The 18,296-nt window shown below is 36.5% G+C and overlaps 1 protein-coding gene across 1 annotated transcript in view; it reads left to right on the top strand.

Annotated features, from left to right (window-relative positions):
- The window catches only part of itga7 (integrin, alpha 7), a 32,374-nt gene extending 27,912 nt beyond the window's left edge, over nt 1-4,462 (top strand). The window contains 2 exon segments of the mRNA XM_032550656.1: nt 77-202; nt 2,590-4,462. Of these exon segments, the coding sequence (XP_032406547.1) occupies nt 77-202; nt 2,590-2,745 (282 nt within the window). The 3' untranslated portion in view covers nt 2,746-4,462.
- The last annotated feature ends 13,834 nt before the right edge of the window (nt 4,463-18,296 follow it).

The following is an 18,296-nucleotide window of genomic DNA, read 5'->3' as shown; positions in this document are numbered from 1 at the left end:
CAGAATACATTAAAATATGTGAAAAATATATTTTGCATTTTGTAAATTGTACAATTAACTCTCTCTTCCTCACCAGATCCCAGTAATGATCTACCCAGAGCTTGATCTTGCAGAGCAGTACATGATTCCCTGGTGGATCATCCTGATAGCCATCCTGGCAGGCATCCTGCTGCTGACTCTCCTTGTCTGCATATTATGGAAGGTAACTCACAGGATATCTTGGTGTTGTTGGTGCTGTTTGAGAAGTGGTGTAGACTTCTTTATACTCTAGATATAAACTTTATGTATATATGTTTTAGATAAGGGTCAACTCTCTAAATTAGAAAATTACTGGAAAGATTTTGTGGCTTACTTTTTGCTGGACGATAGTATATGGAAAGTTTAGTGGAAGGAAAATGTGTGTCGGAGAAAAACTGTATGATCTACAAGGACAAGCTTTGACAAGATGAGAGGAAAACTCGTTCAAGAATTGTTGGAGATTTACTTGGTGTGGATTGGAGCTGGACTCAGAGCTGCAGGAGATGCCAAACACAGATGTTTTAAAGACATTACCTACAACTATCGCTTTACTTGTATTAAGCCACTTCTGATCCACAGGGTATGCAGGAAGCCCTTTATCAGGCTGAGGAGAAAAATGACTGGATAGTTATTCAGTGGTCCAGAGTCCTGTTTTTAAATTTTGCATTTTATTTAGAAATTAAAGCATTACTTTTGAAATGAATTAATTTTAAGTGAAATTTCAATTCATTGAGATGCATCTGTAAATAACTGTTAAATATTAAATTGTGATTAAGCATATTTTCAGGACCTACGTGAAGAAAACATTTGGTACTGGTACTTAAATATGCCCTCAAATACTGTCTGTAGCTAAAATGTTCATCAAGGCTTTCTAGAGATCAACATCTAACTCAGAGGTTAAATGTGTAAATTATCCCATCACTTAACTTTCAGTGATGGGATAATTTACACATTTAGTATTCAGCATTTTCTCTGCACTCAATCTGTTTATTTCTTATCTTTCTTTTATCTTCCAGTCATATAAATCTTTCCAGCTGTCTCTAAATTATACTTTTCCCCTTTTCTTCCTATATTTCTTCTACGTTTTCCCATTCCTGTTTTTTTTTCTTTTATGGATCATTCTGTTTGTGAACCTGTCACTTTTCTCTTTGTTTCTCCACTCCCTCTCCGTTATGATCTGATGCCTCAGTGCGGCTTCTTCAAGCGCAGCGAGCGGCGCCCGCACTATGAGACGGAGTACTACCGCGCCCATTTGGTGGTGCAGCCCTCGGAGGTGGAGAAGCAGGCATTAGAGCTATAATATCAAACCTATTTCCATCTGGCCTGCTCTCCCCTCCTCCTCTCTCTCCAAGCGGTAAAACTCCTCATGCACAATTATTCTGCTGCTCAGCCCACAGGAAGGCTGGTGTTGTACGTCATAGCGTGAAACAGAGATGAGTGCTGCTCTATTGGCAGTATGGGTGTTGTGCAAAATCTAAACAGTAGGGCTGAAAATAATTGTGTCCTGCTAGTTTCTAATACTCAGATTTTGATTTTTATCTTTCTGAATCAATGAGTGAACGTTAAAGATGCAACTTTTTTTGTGTTCCGATGTGTGATTACGCCACTGCAGTAAAAAATATATATTTAAAGACTTTTTACACTTCTTTACATATACCAATAATTATTGAGTCTGTTTGTAAGTTATTCCACAAAGCTTTCGATAGTGTCCTAATTCTTACCTTTAAAATGCACAGTACGGTAACAAATCCTCTATATTTGCAACGCAATAAAAAAGAAAAGTTAAAACATTACATTTCTCTCAATCAAATTAAGTACATCCAAGTAAAAACATTAAGTTTACTAAAGTTGTCATGCAAAACAAACGTAAATAAAGTACATTTGGGAAACCTAAGTCAATTACATGTAACAAATTTTAAAAAAAAATTGGGTTGGAGCTCCATTCTCTTTTTTTCAGTGCAATCTTCAAGACCGGAGACGCTTGTTAGATCAATCATCAGTTCCACAGGATGATGATTATTAGCATGTGAAATAGTCCCATTATTGAGGATCTCATCTTAATTAGTGCTTGTTGAACACCATCCAGTCGCCTCTGCTTCAGGGCTTTGAGCTGCCTGCTGTGCTGTGTGCGGTGCCGCTTACTGTTTATTGACCTGCACCTGTTCATTCTGGCATCACTATGTGAAGATAACTCATTTTCTCACATAAACACTTGTGCAACATTTTTTTTAACCATGTTTGGTTTGCATCCCATGATACGCTATAACTAACTGCCAGGATGAACTTGACAAAATCGCTGGGTGTTTTTATTCGGATTTTTTAATAGGACGGATGTTTGTTTAGTGGACTTTACGTCATACGTGTGTATAAATTTGGCAACAAAGAGCATGACAATGTGCTTTATGGTGTGTGCTGTTTTGACTGCGGGTAATCAGAGCATCATCTAAGTAATCTTAAAGGATTAGATGAGATGATTAGGTGATTAAATCACTGTTTTTCTCTTTTATTCTGTGATCTCTTTCTATCTCCTCCTCAATTTCTCTGGACTCGCTCCCCTTCCTGTGTGGATAGTGTGGCTTCTTCCGACGTGCCCACTACAAAGACAAACTTCCTCAGTACCATGCGGTGAAGATTCCTCGCGAGCTCCGGCCACAGTTCCAAACGGAGAAGTCTGGAAGCATCCATAAAAAGGAATGGGCCACGCACTGGAGTGATGGGACCTTGTAACTTTAAAGCACTGAATTTGAATCGGCGTGTGTGGTACTCATTCTGTCTTTGCTTCGTAACTAACTGACTCAAAAAGGAAAAAAAACAAAAAAAAAGCGCGCCAAGATTGGGATCATGAGATTTTGTGCATGTCAGAACATGCAAATTGGGAGCCTCTGAGCAGATATGTATTCTCCGAACTGCAGCTCATTAACATCTTGGCCTCAGATATTCTGTTTACACTGTGTGTCCACAGTGTTTCACAGTTTGACAGCGAGTACTGAAGCCTCACAACCAGATTAGAACAAGTCTAGCGGCTCAGTATGTTTCCCGGCCTACACAAGGGAGCGTTGACGCTTTGCCGTCTGTCAGTGAGTTTGACTGGCAGCTCAAAGGAAGACTGGAAAATCAAAGACCTGCATGAATGCACAGACATGGAGGACAACATTAGATACCAACAGACATGCAGATTGATGCAGGAACCATGTGACAAAGACTACTTTTTGCCTTAACTACTGGGACTAATGATGAATATGGGCAAAGAAAAACAGCTTTTTAACAAAATGTGTGCAAAGTATTTTTTTTTGTTAGTAACAATTAAAGGAATGCATTGTTTTCATGGATACTTGAAAATGTATTTAATACAAGTGCATCCCAACAAATTAAAGTAACATTGAAAGATTAATTTATTTCAGTAACAGTTCAAAAAGTGAAACATATTTATAACATACTAATTACTTCAGTTTAATTTGATGGCTTAGAACTATTGAAAATGTTTTAAATTTCCCACTTTGTGTTTCACTTTTCAAATTTAGTTATGGAAATAAACTTCTTGATGATATTTTAATTTCAGATTCACCTGTATGGTCACTTTTTTTTTTTTTGCTGTCATGATTTAAGAGGAGACCCCTGTGTTACTGTTATTTCTTTTTTTGAGTTATGTTAGTTAAATCTGCTGAACATCTCTGGTCTGCTGCCTGGGTTACCTTGAATTTACAATAAAATACAAAGAAGGGAATGAATTGCTGGGGCTTGTGGTAATGTTGTTGCATGGAAATCAAATGTGTCAGAAAGCTAACCCAGAGTTTCTTTTTCAACAATTTTCTGCTGATAACAAGAAATATAATGGTCATTATGCACAAGACAGAATGTCTACAACAGGTTTTCAGGTAAATAATTTTTTTCATCAAGTGTATTTTTCACCCTGCATTTTTAGAGCCTTGCAGCAAATAAAGTAGTTTTTTAACTATACAATCTCACTTGTTATCCTGATCGCTACTCGTATAAATTCACGTGAACGGGTGTAATAATTTCAGCATTGATTGGTCTAATTTCAAACATGTGCCTTGCAGTAAAAATGGCAGATGGAGATCTACTCATTACAAAGACAAGGCTACTGCTAATTAGATGATGGTGCCCTCAGACATCTGATGATACCGGTGGATTATCACAACCTCTTTCAGACACAGAGCAACACAAAGAGCAGATTTCCTGGTTTTGTAAAACAACAACAAACAGAAGGGCAAACTTTTTTTCGTTTCATTGGAGTTGGCTGAAAGCACGAGGAGACAGCTTGGATTTTTAGGTATTGCTGGACAATCGTTTGTTTTTTGCATGAGGGTCCTGTTGCTGTTCTGACGTCTCCAACTCCAGTTATTTTTGTTGCCATTTGTTTTATTTATTTTTGTTTGGCTGTACGATGTCAACATTGTAAATAAAATACAAGTAGGTTCAGACATTTGTTGTTGCTAGACTTTCTTGATCCAGCAGCAAATAAGGAGTCTTGAATTTAAAAAGGTTGCAGTTCACTACCACAACACAAGGCGGCGGCAAAACAGTGAAACCGACACTAACAAGAATGCACACAAAATACACACCAAGACTAAAAATAGATTCAGCGCAACATTGTTGATGAAATATGACGCAAGTTGACAGTTGACAGTGCATGTCAAAAAAAAAAAAACAGACAATGAAGTCAAAGGAATTGCTTGTAGCCCAGTTGATTGTGTCAAAGCAGAAATCTGGGGAAGGATACCAAAAAAATAAAAAATAAATCAGCATTGAAAATTTGTTTATTTATTGGTTTATTTAAAATTTGACACGTGTAAGTTTATATTTTTTGCTTTTAGGTGCTTAAGGAGACATATCGTACAAAATTTAAAATACAAAACTGTATAGAAATTGTGCGGATCATGGGCACAAACCTGCTACTTCTATGTAACACAAATTCTGCCACAAATTAGTTTCATTTCAGCAGCTAAAGAGTTGCACTTTAGTCCCTCTAAAAGAGAAGGCTGTTTGTCTCCCAAACCCATCTAATAATTTTCAGAGGAATGCTCTTCAAATCACAGAAGTATTAGCTTTAAGAGGAACCAAAGACATGTAATGAGTTTGATCTTGTAAGCACTTAGAAATGGGCTTTAGGTCTTGAAATGTCTTTTTTTATTTTTCATATTCAGTTTTGTAAGGAACTCACAGTAAAGTGATCTGTGTGATTTATTTTTATTAGATCTTTATCAGACAATTATGCAGTAAATCTTCCCTGTGCCATGGTTGTTGTTGCTTCTTGTGATCAAGGTTACAGTGTAATTTAAACCTGAAAAACGTCACTGAATGCATAAAAACTTTGCCGTATGATATGGTAGGAAATCTAATAAGTCTGAAGCAATGTAATTTTACTTTTGCAAGTTTGCTATAGATCTCAAATTTCAAATGTGATTCTCAAATCATATATTTTACATCAGAGATTTGTTTTAAACTTATGTCCTTGTAGAGAGAAATGTAACAGTTTTGCTAGCCTTTAATGTGAGACACGACTGTCAAAATTGTGCTTTATACACAAAGACAGTTATGATGAAAGTAATAAGATGTCCTGAACAGCAATATTAAACCATATCAACAAAGACCTTAAGACTCACAACAGGACACTAGAACAAAGCGTTGGGATACACCTGTATTATTTGATATGTATGGAAGCCCGTTTCTGCCACTCTGTTAAAAAAAATAAAAATAAATTATCTCATTATAATGAGATAGTATCTCAAAATAATGAGATAGTAACTCAAAATAATGAGATACTATCTCAAAATAATGAGATACTATCTCAAAATAATGAGATAGTATCTCAAAATAATGAGATACTACACTGCCTGGCCAAAAAAAAGTCACCACCAAAAAATGGTCACTCTCTAATATTTTGTTGGACCGCCTTTAGCTTTGATTACAGCCCGCATTTGCTGTGGCATTGTTTCAATAAGCTTCTGCAGTGTCACAAGATTTATTTCCATCCAGTGTTGCATTAATCTTTCACCAAGATCTTGTATTGATGATGGGAGAGTCTGACCACTGCGCAAAGCCTTCTCCAGCACATCCCAAAGATTCTCAATGGGGTTAAGGTCTGGACTCTGTGGTGGCCAATCCATGTGTGAAAAAGATATCTCATGCTCCCTGAACCACTCTTTCACAATGTGAGCCCGATGAATCCTGGCATTGTCATCTTGGAATATGCCCGTTCCATTTGGGAAGACAAAATCCATTGATGGAATAACCTGGTCATTCAGTATATTCAGGTAGTCAGCTGACCTCATTCTTTGGGCACACAATGTTGCTGAACCTAGACCTGACCAACTGCAGCAACCCCAGATCATAGCACTGCCCCCACAGGCTTGTACAGTAGGCACTAGGCATGATGGGTGCATCACTTCACCTGCCTCTCTTCTTACCCTGATGCGCCCATCACTCTGGAACAGGGTAAATCTGGACTCATCAGACCATGAGTCCATTCCTCCAGAGTCCAATCTTTATGCTCCCTAGCAAACTGAAGCCTTTTTTCTGGTTAGCCTTACTGATTAGAGGTTTTCTTACAGCTACACAGCTGTTCAATCCCAACCCCTTGAGTTCCCTTCGCATTGTGTGTGTGGAAATGCTTTTGAGTTCACAATTAAACATACTCCTGAGTTCTGCTGTTGTTTTTCTTCGATTTGATTTGACCAAACGTTTAAGTAATCGCCGATCACGATCATTCAGGATTTTTTTCCGACCACATTTCTTCCTGGAAGACGATGGTTCCCCACCATCCTTCCAGTTTTTAATGATGCGTTGGACAGTTCTTAACCCAATTCTAGTAGTTTCTGCAATCTCCTTAGATGTTTTCTCTGCTTGATGCATGCCAATGATTTGACCCTTCTTAAACAGACTAACGTCTTTTCCACGACCACAGGATGTGTCGTTTGCCATGGTTGTTAAAGAAATGAGGAGTTACTCATTGCATCAGCTGGGGTTAAATAACTTGTTGCCAGCTGAAAGATAATCGCCTATGCAGTACATATCCAATAGGAGGCTTGTACCTATTTGCTTAGTTAAATCCAGGTGGCGACTTTTTTTTTGGCCAGGCAGTGTATATTATACTTTACCTTTGTAGCATGATCATGCACTTAAACTCAAATATTTATGCAAATTACAGCAGTAGAGTTCAGCACTCACTACATTTTCAAAGGAAATGCAAGTGATCAAGTGACTTTGCAAGGAATTAATCAAACATATATCTATGTGTAGAGATTAAATTAGTTTCAACTTTAAGAAAAGATAGTGATCTTTAATAGAAAACAGCCACAGCAGAAAATAGAAAAATTATACAACTATGACAAGCTACACACCAAATTATTGGAGAGAATAATCACACATACTTTGTACAATCAAGCACAATCAATGAAGGAAAATATGTATATTGTATTTTCTAAGCAAAAGGGCATATTAATTTATTTGAAAAGCTTTTATATAGACTGGTTAATATAATTTGAAACAAATAACAGCATCAGTTTCAGTCTAGTTTTGCTTTAAAGACAAACCTATCAAAGATTTTTTTTAATACAGTAAATTTCAAAGTGCAAAACAATTACCGTAATGAAAATCTACAAAGAGTGCACAACAGCACATTTTATTTTGGATTAAAAATGTATAAAAGTAAACCTCATTCACCCACTCATTCTTTCCATACAGAATAATACAAATCAATACTTCAAATTCATATTGTACATCTCTAAGTATCCAAATGTCAAGATCCAAATTATCACATTTAACAAATTAGAAACATAAACCATTTTCCCACTTTATAAACAAGAAAGCCCTCCAGTTTTCATCTAAATGACTTTTATAATGAACCTCAACATAGGACAAATATGGAAAATACTTCTACGGCTTTTCACCAGTGTGAATCATCATGTGCCGAGTTAAATTATGTTTTCGACTAAAACTTTGTCCACAGTTCCCACATGAAAACGGCTTTTCACCAGTGTGAATCATCATGTGCCGAGTTAAATGATGTTTTCGACTAAAGCTTTGTCCACAATTCGCACATGAAAACGGCTTTTCACCAGTGTGAATCATCATGTGCTGAGTTAATTTCTGTATTCGACTAAAACTTTTTCCACAGTTCCCACATGGAAACGGCTTTTCACCGGTGTGAATCATCATGTGCCGAGTTAAATCCTGTTTTTGACTAAAACTTTGTCCACAGTTCCCACATGGAAACGGCTTTTCACCAGTGTGAATCATCATGTGCTGAGTTAAATTATGCTTTTGACTAAAGCTTTGTCCACATTTCCCACATGAAAACGGCTTTTCACCAGTGTGAATCATCATGTGCTGAGTTAAATTCTGTTTATGACTAAAACTTTTTCCACAGTTCCCACATGAAAACGGCTTTTCACCAGTGTGAATCATCATGTGCTGAGTTAAATTCTGTTTATAACTAAAACTTTTTCCACAGTTCCCACATGGAAACGGCTTTTCACCGGTGTGAATCATCATGTGCCGAGTTAAATGATGTTTTCGACTAAAACTTTGTCCACAGTTCCCACATGGAAACGGCTTTTCACCGGTGTGAATCATCATGTGCCGAGTTAAATCCTGTTTATGACTAAAACCTTTTCCACAGTTCCCACATGAAAACGGCTTTTCACCAGTGTGAATTCTAATATGATCATTGAGAGCATATTTGGCAGTGAAACGTTTTTCACAGATGACACATGAGAAAGGTTTGCTTCTTTCCTGATTTTTCTTCTCAGCTGCAGCAGCTTCCTGGAAGTTGACTTGGTTCCCGTTTGGTTCTGATTCAGAGTCTTGTGTTTGCTCATAAACAGTAGCCCCCATGAAGGTATCAGCCTCCTGTTTTGATGCAACCTGTTCTTCACTCTGACTGCAGTAAACTTCTTTCTCTTCCACTTTTTTCTGCTGATGTTTTAGATCCTCCTGCTCTTCTTTTCTCTGTTGATCATCTGGCTCTTCCTGTTCTTGTTTCCCCTGCAGAGGTTCTAACTCCTCCTGGTCCAGAGTGGAGCTCCTCTCCAGGTCACATAGCTTCTTATAAACGTTATGTCGTTGGCGATCTAGAGAAGAAAACAGAAAAAAGAGGAATTGTTAACTTTATTTATTGAAGTAAATGAGAGAAGACTTTAATTTAATCCCAAATTTGTAATTGGAAATTTTTAATTAAGTGCAAGTTATAATTATTTCTGTTATTTAGGAATTATTACATTTTATGTTGGTTATGTTAGTTAAATGTCAGTTTTATATTCAGGATTTATTGTTGCCAGTGGGAAACTACGTAAACTAATTTACACTAATCTAATCTATTTATACATACAATAGATTAAATTGTATGTATAAATAGATACATACCTTTTAAAGGTACTGAAGACCTTTAAAATGTCTTCAGTAGAAGACCTTTCAAAGAACATATGTACAAGAAATTTTACTTATAGTTGATTATTAAAGTATTTTATGGACCTTACCAAGCTCCGCCCACAACCGACCCCGTGACCGCAAGTCTCACAAGCAAAGCCTCACAGCGCGTTGTTTCTATGTAAACATGACTGGATTAGTGCATCATTTCTACCGGATTACCACAATATATCAGCTACTACAATGGACAGAGGAACTAACAAGTTCATGTCATCATCTGGGAGGAGGTTACTGGTTTCTCAGTCACAAGCTGGTTGCAAACCTGAGGCCAGCAGGTGTCAATCAGTTATGGTAGATCTGACATTTGGTTTGATGACCTCAATATGAGAAGCTACAGACTGATAGGAGGAACCAAAGAGCTCTGTAAAGGTAAAGGCAAATCTTCTGAAGTTGGGATATAATTAATTTAATTTCACATAATTACCGCGGTAGAAGCCATTTGTTTGTTAAAATTTTATTAAATATATTTGTTCTATTTGATGTTTGTTGTGAATGACGTAAACTCATAAACGAACGAGGTAATTAGTCCAACATTTATAAACTACAGCGGCTGTAATGCGCCACAGCAAAGGTAAACAAAGGTAAAATAACCCGAACAGGTGATCAACTCAAAACCACTCGTAGGCTACCTTTTTACTCTCTCTCTCTTTGTAGCTTAATCACACCTGTTACCGTGGCAACCGCCTGCGCCCCGCAAGCCGAGCAAAGATTACGTTAAAAACATAACATTCAGTCCGTTACGATATCAAGTTTCCAGGCTTGATATTTATTTCTCGATTATTAATCATGATTGACTAGCTGTACTTGGTGCTAACGTGGCTAACACGAGTAACAGTTTAGTCCAAAGCCTTTTCTGCTAAAATAAAATCTTTAGTGTATGTCAGATACAGCACACATTGCATATTGATCTGTTTACTAACGTAAGACTGTGTAGCAGACAGGCTTTAAGGTGTAGAAGTTGTATCAGTTCTGCCATTATTTTTTTTATTTTTTATTTTTTTTTTTTAAACTTTATTTATTGTAATAAACAACAATACAAATGTACTGTGAACAAATCTCAGGAAGATAACAATAATTTACCAGGGGGAGCATAAAATAAAGCAAGAAGATAAGAAAACGACAATAAATATAAATATGTATAAAGGAAATAGCACAAATTGTGATACGTGTGCCAGATGTCACAGTGCATTAACTTAAAAGATAATCCAAAATTCCAAGTTGATTACAAGCCCGTATTGTTGATTCTGCTTTTTGATTAGTGGAGGATTGAATTGTTGATAAATAATGTTTAAGTTCGATCAAAAAAACTAAAAAATTTGGTTTTTTCTTCAAAAATTTGCATTTATGTAGGTGAAATTTAGCCTTAATAATTAGTAAATTGATAAGGAGACTCTTTACATTCATTCCTCCATTTTGTTGAAATCCAAATAAGACATTTTCCCAATATAAGTGAAAGCCTGCTGAAATTTTGGAATCAACAAAGTTACAAAAATGTTGCCAAAATATTTTAGAATGAGGGCACAACCAGAACAAATGAGTGACCGATTCTGGGCAAACAACACAGAAGGAACAGTTCACCTCAATGTTAGAATTGAATTTCTTTAAATAGACTTTAACGGGGTAGATTCGGTGAATGAGTTTAAAAGAAACTTCCTTTATCTTGTTAGAGAGAAGAAAGAGATTAGGGAGCAGCCAGACAAATTTCCAAGACACAGTAATATGAAAGCGATTCCAATAATGAACGACCACAGGAGTAGAGGTCACGTCCTTCAGAAACAGGGATCTGATTGACTTATTATTGTTACAAGGAAAAGGATTCAAACAAATTTTGCCAACAGGAGAATGTATGGGAGATAAAATGGGAGAGTGATCAAGGATTCTCGGCTTCTGCCGAAATAACATACAGATCTTTGTAGAAACGGCACCAAAAACTTTGGCATATTCTCCAGGAGAGACAGGAAAACTGAACTTACAGAGAAATTCTTCATAAGTCAACAACAGACCATCACTGTTGAACAATTGGTCAACCAAAACAATGTTATTATTAAACCAAGAATCAAAAAATATAGTTTTCCTCTTATATAGAATGTCCTTATTATTCCAAATAAAGTATCGGTGAGGAGAGAAGTTATGCTTGTAGATGAGTAACCATGATAAAAGAGCCTGCCGATGAAAATTAGAGAGTTTAATTGGTAGTTTCGTTATATCAAAATTACAAATTAGAAAGAACTTTAGACCACCGAATTTGGAAAAAATATGAAAGGGTATAGTATTCCAGAAAGACGCTGGAGAATTAAAAAAATTACGGATCCAATTTATTTTAAAAGTATTATTTAAGATAGAGAAAGATAAGCAGTTAAGTCCTCCGTTTTCATATGAATTCATTAGAGTAGATTTTTTAATATAGTGAGTCTTATTTTTCCATATGAAGTTGAATAGCAGTTTGTCAATTTCCTTCTCATTTTTATTGTCAATGTCTAATGATTGTGCAGCATAAATTAGTCTGGAGAGGCCTTCAGCCTTTGTAAGCAGAATACGGCCACGCAAAGAAAGATCTCTAACTAACCATTGATTAAGTCTTTTTTTAGTCTTTTGAATCAGCGGGTCGAAGTTTAGGGAGCTTCTTTTTATTTGATCCTTCGTGATGTTTATACCTAAATAAATAACCTCATTCTTAACTGGTATAGCTTCAATTGAAGCTATAGAACAGTCCTTAATGGCCATTATCTCACATTTTTTAAGGTTAAGAGAAAGACCTGAAGCTTTGGAGAAAGTACCAATCTCCTTAATAGCTAAAGAGATTTGGCTCTGGTCTTTTAAAAATAAAGTAGTGTCATCTGCCAGTTGTGTTAAAGTAACCACTCTATCAGCAACAGTGATCCCTTTTAAAGGACCAGTTTTAATATGATCGGCCAGAAGTTGAGCCACTAAAAGGAACAAATATGGGGAGACGGGACAGCCTTGTCTGATTCCTCTGCAGAGGTTGAATCTAGGAGAGGAGCCGTTTCTTAATTTGATGGAGCTGTTGCTGTTTTGATATAAAGTTTTAACAACAGAAGTAAAGAATTTCCCAAACCCAAATTTATTTAGACTCTGAAAAATAAACTCATGTTCGACCGTATCAAAAGCTTTATAAAAGTCTAGAAATAAAATAAAACCATTATCACAAACAAGATCAGGATAATCTAAAATATCTAAAACAAACCTTATATTATTTGTGATATGCCTATTTTTCATAAAACCGGATTGAGTTTCATCGATAATTGAATGAAGGACAGATTTTAATCTTTTAGCTACAACTAAAGCAAAAATTTTGTAATCATTGTTAAGAAGACAAATGGGACGCCAATTATCTAGAAGTAAAGGGTCTTTTCTTGGTTTTGGTATCAGAGTGGTTAAACCCTGAGTGAGGGTTGTAGGGAGCAAACCGTTTTCTATACTTTCATTAAAAACTTGCAAAAGAAAGGGAGCGAGGTCGAACAAAAAGTGTTTGTAAAACTCAGCACTCAGGCCATCAATTCCAGGGGATTTGTTCATTTTGAGATGTGAGATGGCGTCCATAATCTCTTGTAAAGAGATTGACTCTTCACAGCATTCTCGTTCACTATTAGAAATTTGATTAACTGATAAATTGGTCAACAGGGCATCAGCTGAGGCCTGACAGAAGTTGGAGAGATAAAGAGTTTCATAAAAGGAACTGCAATATCTAGCTATATCATCAAGGTTATCTGTAACAACATTATTAATCTTTAGACTGGTAATAGAATTAGTGGTTGAATTGTGTTTTTCTAGATTAAAAAAATAATGAGTGTTTTGTTCTCCCTCTTCTAACCATTTTCTCCTTGATCTAATAAACGCACCTTTACTCTTATTAATGTAAAAATGATCCAATTTAAGTTGTAATTCAGTTAACTCTTGTAGTTCGAAGTCATTTAAATTAGAAGGATTCGACTGAGTGAGTTCAAATATTCTCGTTACAATTTTGGTTTCTTCATTTCTATTTGTCTTAGCCTTGTTACTACCAAATTTTCTTAGAAATTTTCCAGATTCAAATTTAAAAAGTTCCCAATTAATACCATAAAGATTATCTGCTTGAGCTTTATGCCAGAAGAATTTCAATAATTTGTTTATCTTTATAGTGACCTCTTTATAGTTTAATAAAGAATTATTCAATTTCCAGTATGAAGGAGAATAACTAGAATATTTACCATCTGAGAGTGTTATAATTATTTCAACAACTTTATGGTCCGTAAGGGGAGTAGGTAAAGTATTAACAGTCACAGATTCTTTCTTTATTGAATCTGAGATCAGCCAGAAATCTATCCTAGATTGTTGAGATAATGACTTATTACTCCAGGTAAATAAATAGTCATGTGGATGTTCAGTTCTCCAAATGTCAATTAGATTAAATTTTTCCATAAAATCTTTAATAGTCGGGCTTGAGGCATTTGGTCGACCAGGAGGCCATTTATCAAGGTTACCATCCAGGACAGTGTTGAAATCACCTCCCATAAGAATTATAGCATTTGGCCATTTTTTTAACCATTCTATAAGGATCTTTTCAGCTGTGATAAACAGCTTATCGTTATCTCTTTTATTATTGTAACCATAAATATTGGCACAAATGAAATGACGATTTTCATAGAAAAAGAGTTGAAAAATAAAGTGACCCAGCAAATCACATTCAGTAGAAATAATATTCCCATTAAATCTATGTTTTAAAGTCATGACTCCTGCAGAGCGCTCAGACCCATGAGAAAGCCAAACAGAATTACCCCACTGGGATTTCCAAAAAGTAACATCATCAACTGTAGAGTGACATTCCTGAAAAAAACAGAAATCAGATTTAAAATTTTTGGCAAACAAGAATAATGCTTTTCTTTTTAACATATTGCGCAACCCCCTGGCATTAAGAGAAATAAGCGAAAGAGATAACATATAAACAACAGAAAAAGTAACTTAATGAATGAAGGTATTTATAGACGACATAAACACCGTGAGTCAGTACCTTATTAAAGTTCCAGATCTCAGTTTGCAACCTAGGGTAAAGTTCCAAAATAGTGGACCCATCAATGAGAATAGACTTGCAATTATTCTAGCATTGGAGTAAACACTGCGGGTATCTCCACCCCGTTGATAAAACCACGACCCCCTACGAAGTAGGCAGATTTTCCCTCTTCACGAGCCTTCTGGATACATGGCCAAAGCTTCTGGCGGGATTCACGGTCTTCTTTACAAAGGTCTTCGGTAAAACGGAGACCATTTCTCTTCAGGAAGTCATTTCCCTTAGCTGCTTTCCATATGGAATCACGATATCTCCTCGCAATGAAGCGAATGATGATAGAACGAGGGCGGGAGTTGGCAGCGACCTTTCTACCAACTCGATGAGCGACATCAATGAAGATCTGAAGCCTTTCTTTATCCTTCGGAAGAATCTCCTGGCACACCCGCAACACCTCCTCCCGAACATCCTCCTTCTCGGTCTCAGCGACTCCATGAAGTCTGAGGTTCCAACGACGACCATAGCGCTCCATCTCAGTAACACGGATTAAGCAGGACGTTGTATCTTTCTCATTGAGCTCCACTCGTTTTTCCACTGAGTTAATTTTCATTTTAATATCTTTGATTTCTTCTAGCATACTTCCCAGCTTTGTTTCTAAAGCATCACTTCTCGTGTTGATCAGGTTAGCAAGCATAGCAATAGCATCATCAGGATTTGAGTTGCTATTTGTTCGTAACATATTTGGAAAAGGCTTCTTGGCAACAGGAGGCTTACTTGGAGTTACCGGGAGCGGCGGGAAATCCTCTTCACCAATCTCCGGTTGGAGAGCCGGACCGACATAGTCGTGGTCTTTCTCATCAATACCAGTGCAGGTTTTTTCCAACTTGCTGTGGTCACTAGTTCTTTTTTGGGCTGTTTTAGGCATCTTCCCGAGAGTAAAGTAAACTTACAAAGTAGAAAAGTACTCGACTGAGCGCTTGTACACTCAGGAAAATTGCAGAATAAGAGTGCTAGCACTGAGAGCACGGCATAGAGTGACTTACGCTGCCGCCATCTTTTCGTTCTCCTCCTCAGTTCTGCCATTAGCTAACGGGAAGCGTCTGTTTGTGACACGGCCACGCACGTGACGACGTAGAATGGACATCAGCCAATGAAAAGCGGCTCCTCTGGTAAGGTCCGTTGACTTGTTCTTGTACAGGCAAAACGTAAAGATGCCTGGTCATGCGACGATTCGCCGTAGCTAGATGAAACTGATATAATTTAAGAGTAGAGAACCATTATTTTAAAACTTTAACCAGGACCCAAAATGTCAAAGCAACATTTCTAGATTCCAAAAGTTAGAAAAAATGTCTGGCCACAATCGTTGCCGGCGAGACGGAACACCAAACGTTGGTGTTTCCTACCTATTCGGTGTAAGATTATCTGGGGAGTCCGGGAAAAAGCCAGCAGTCTGCGCTGATCGTCCATCTCTTCCTCCGACTCGACGGTTATTTCGTTAAACTCTGTGAATGTTTCTTCCGCAGCACTTAACCACTTGTTCGTGAACTTGTTTAAGCTGGACCGAAGAAATTTTTAAACATTCACACGTTAAACAAAACAGACCATGTGCCCTCCGTCTTCATCCTCTACAACGGCTTCTTCTTCTTCTTCTTCTTCTTCGATTTTTTTTGGCGGTTGGCAAATTTATGGAAGTATGGAAGCCCGTTTCCGCCACTCTGTTAAAAAAAATTATCTCATTATTTTGAGTTACCATCTCATTATTTTGAGTTACTATCTCGTTATTTTGAGTTACTATCTCGTTATTTTGAGATACTATCTCGTTATTTTGAGATACTATCTCATTATTTTGAGATAGTTATTTATTTTTTTTTTTTTTAACAGAGTGGCGGAAACGGGCTTCCATAGATATGTACTCTATTACTTGGAAATTATAATTTCCTCTTTAATTTATGAAGCAATCGCTTTAAGAGGATACCATGCCTTTAAAAAATCCTAATGGCACAGTTAAAAGTACTGCATAATAAGCTGCATTGAGCTTTGTTTTGTACGTTCAGCAACATGTTACTGCCATATATTTTGTTTTAGCTACACATTAAGACATGGTTAAGATAAAATACCTGAACTACATAATAAACTCTACCAAGCTGACAGAAGAGAGTTTAAAGTCCAACAGTTTGAAGTAAAACCGAGCAAACTAAATATGCATTTTACTTTTAATATTTAATGTCAAAGTGAGCAAATAAGATTTTTCTCTAAATTCAAAAGCTTCTGAGCTCATTATAGTAAAGAAAGCTAATTCCCTTATGAATCCTTCAGATGTCATCTTGGTTGCCATGGCGGTTAAACTAGACCAGGGACACGGCGTGTGTGTTTAAGCGGATTGTCACCCATTAAGTGCTTTGATGAGCCAAATGTGTTGACGTCTCATCCATTGCTGGGGAAGTGACTAAGAACTGTATGGAAACACAGGCACAAACCCACACTGAAGCAAATAAAGAAACAAAGTGAACACATACGGAGCTAAGAAACTCATAGTGACAATTGCTAATCCAGAGAAACAATGTCTTCAGTTCATATGACGCTAAATGTTGAAAACTGGCTCTAAGCAGACGAAACTCTTCTCTGTATGGAAAATATTGTCTTCCAATAAATTTGTAAGACAATAAATGCTCAGCAGTATTGGAAAAGCTTGTAATAATGATAATTTGTGGTGATATTTTGGCTTAAAGTCTTTTATATCAAACAATAGTGATCATTGTCTTTTGCAGATAGTGGAGAGTGAATGTTTTCCTGTTAACCCATCTATTCATCTTCTATCTCCACTTATTCATGCATGGACAAGGGTGCTGCTGGTAGTTGGAGTGTTTATTGTTAACATAAGTATTCTGTTTATGTCACCAAAAAGATTTTATTGGCCATTATCACTGATGGTTAACAAACCATAAACCTACAAAATAAAGACATTTTACAACCTTCAGCTCTACTGATCAATGATTTAGACAAATGCATATAAAGTATTTAGCCAGTGTGTATGCTTTGACCTGGTGTATTTTTGAAAACTTGATGCGAGTCGCAGGGTATTTTGTACTGACCATACATTGATTCATTACCAAGATATTTCCATCATGTATTCATAGTCTGAAATAAGAATATATTTTTGTATTGGTCCAGTACATAACATCTACTGACAAGAGGTCGCCTAGATTTATTTTGAATTCATCGGGGATTATAATCTGTTCATCTTTTAAGGGTAACTTTGACATAAATGGAAATACAAAGTTTTCAGACCAATTTAAGCAATTGAGCATTAAATTATAAATTGCATCCTAGCAGTTTTTTTTTCTGTCTGATAATGTATTTCTATAAATAATAACATTACAATAAAATGTTAAAATTAATTAATTGCTGTGGCCTATTTAAATGGGTTAATGTGGTTTGATTTCAGCCATAAAGTAGAGAGGGATTAAACAGGAATGTGTGAAATGAGGGTCAAACTGTAGCAGAGCCACACAATATTTTACTTAAAGTTTTGTAAGGATTACTTATTACTGAGTGGCAAACTTGCTTTTTTCTACTTTGATCACTTTCTTTTTATATTTGATCATTTTACCACTTATGCTCAGTAAATCTGTCTCAACTAAATTCTCATATTGAAGCATAATTACTGTTTGTTTTTCCGTTTTTCATCCAGTGTGAGCAACAGTACATCAGGGGCTGATGAATCAGCTTCCATTTGTGGGGATTTATCTATTTAATAACTCAGAGTTGTGTTTTCTCACCCTGAGGACTTCATAACAATTCGCCCAGGTTCTCAGTCATCATTAATGTC

This window comes from Xiphophorus hellerii, chromosome 20 (assembly GCF_003331165.1).
Source record: "Xiphophorus hellerii strain 12219 chromosome 20, Xiphophorus_hellerii-4.1, whole genome shotgun sequence".
In the NCBI taxonomy this organism is placed as follows: Eukaryota; Metazoa; Chordata; class Actinopteri; order Cyprinodontiformes; family Poeciliidae; genus Xiphophorus; species Xiphophorus hellerii.
The sequence above is the reverse complement of the archived record's forward strand: the minus strand, read 5'-3'. Positions and strand labels throughout refer to the sequence as shown.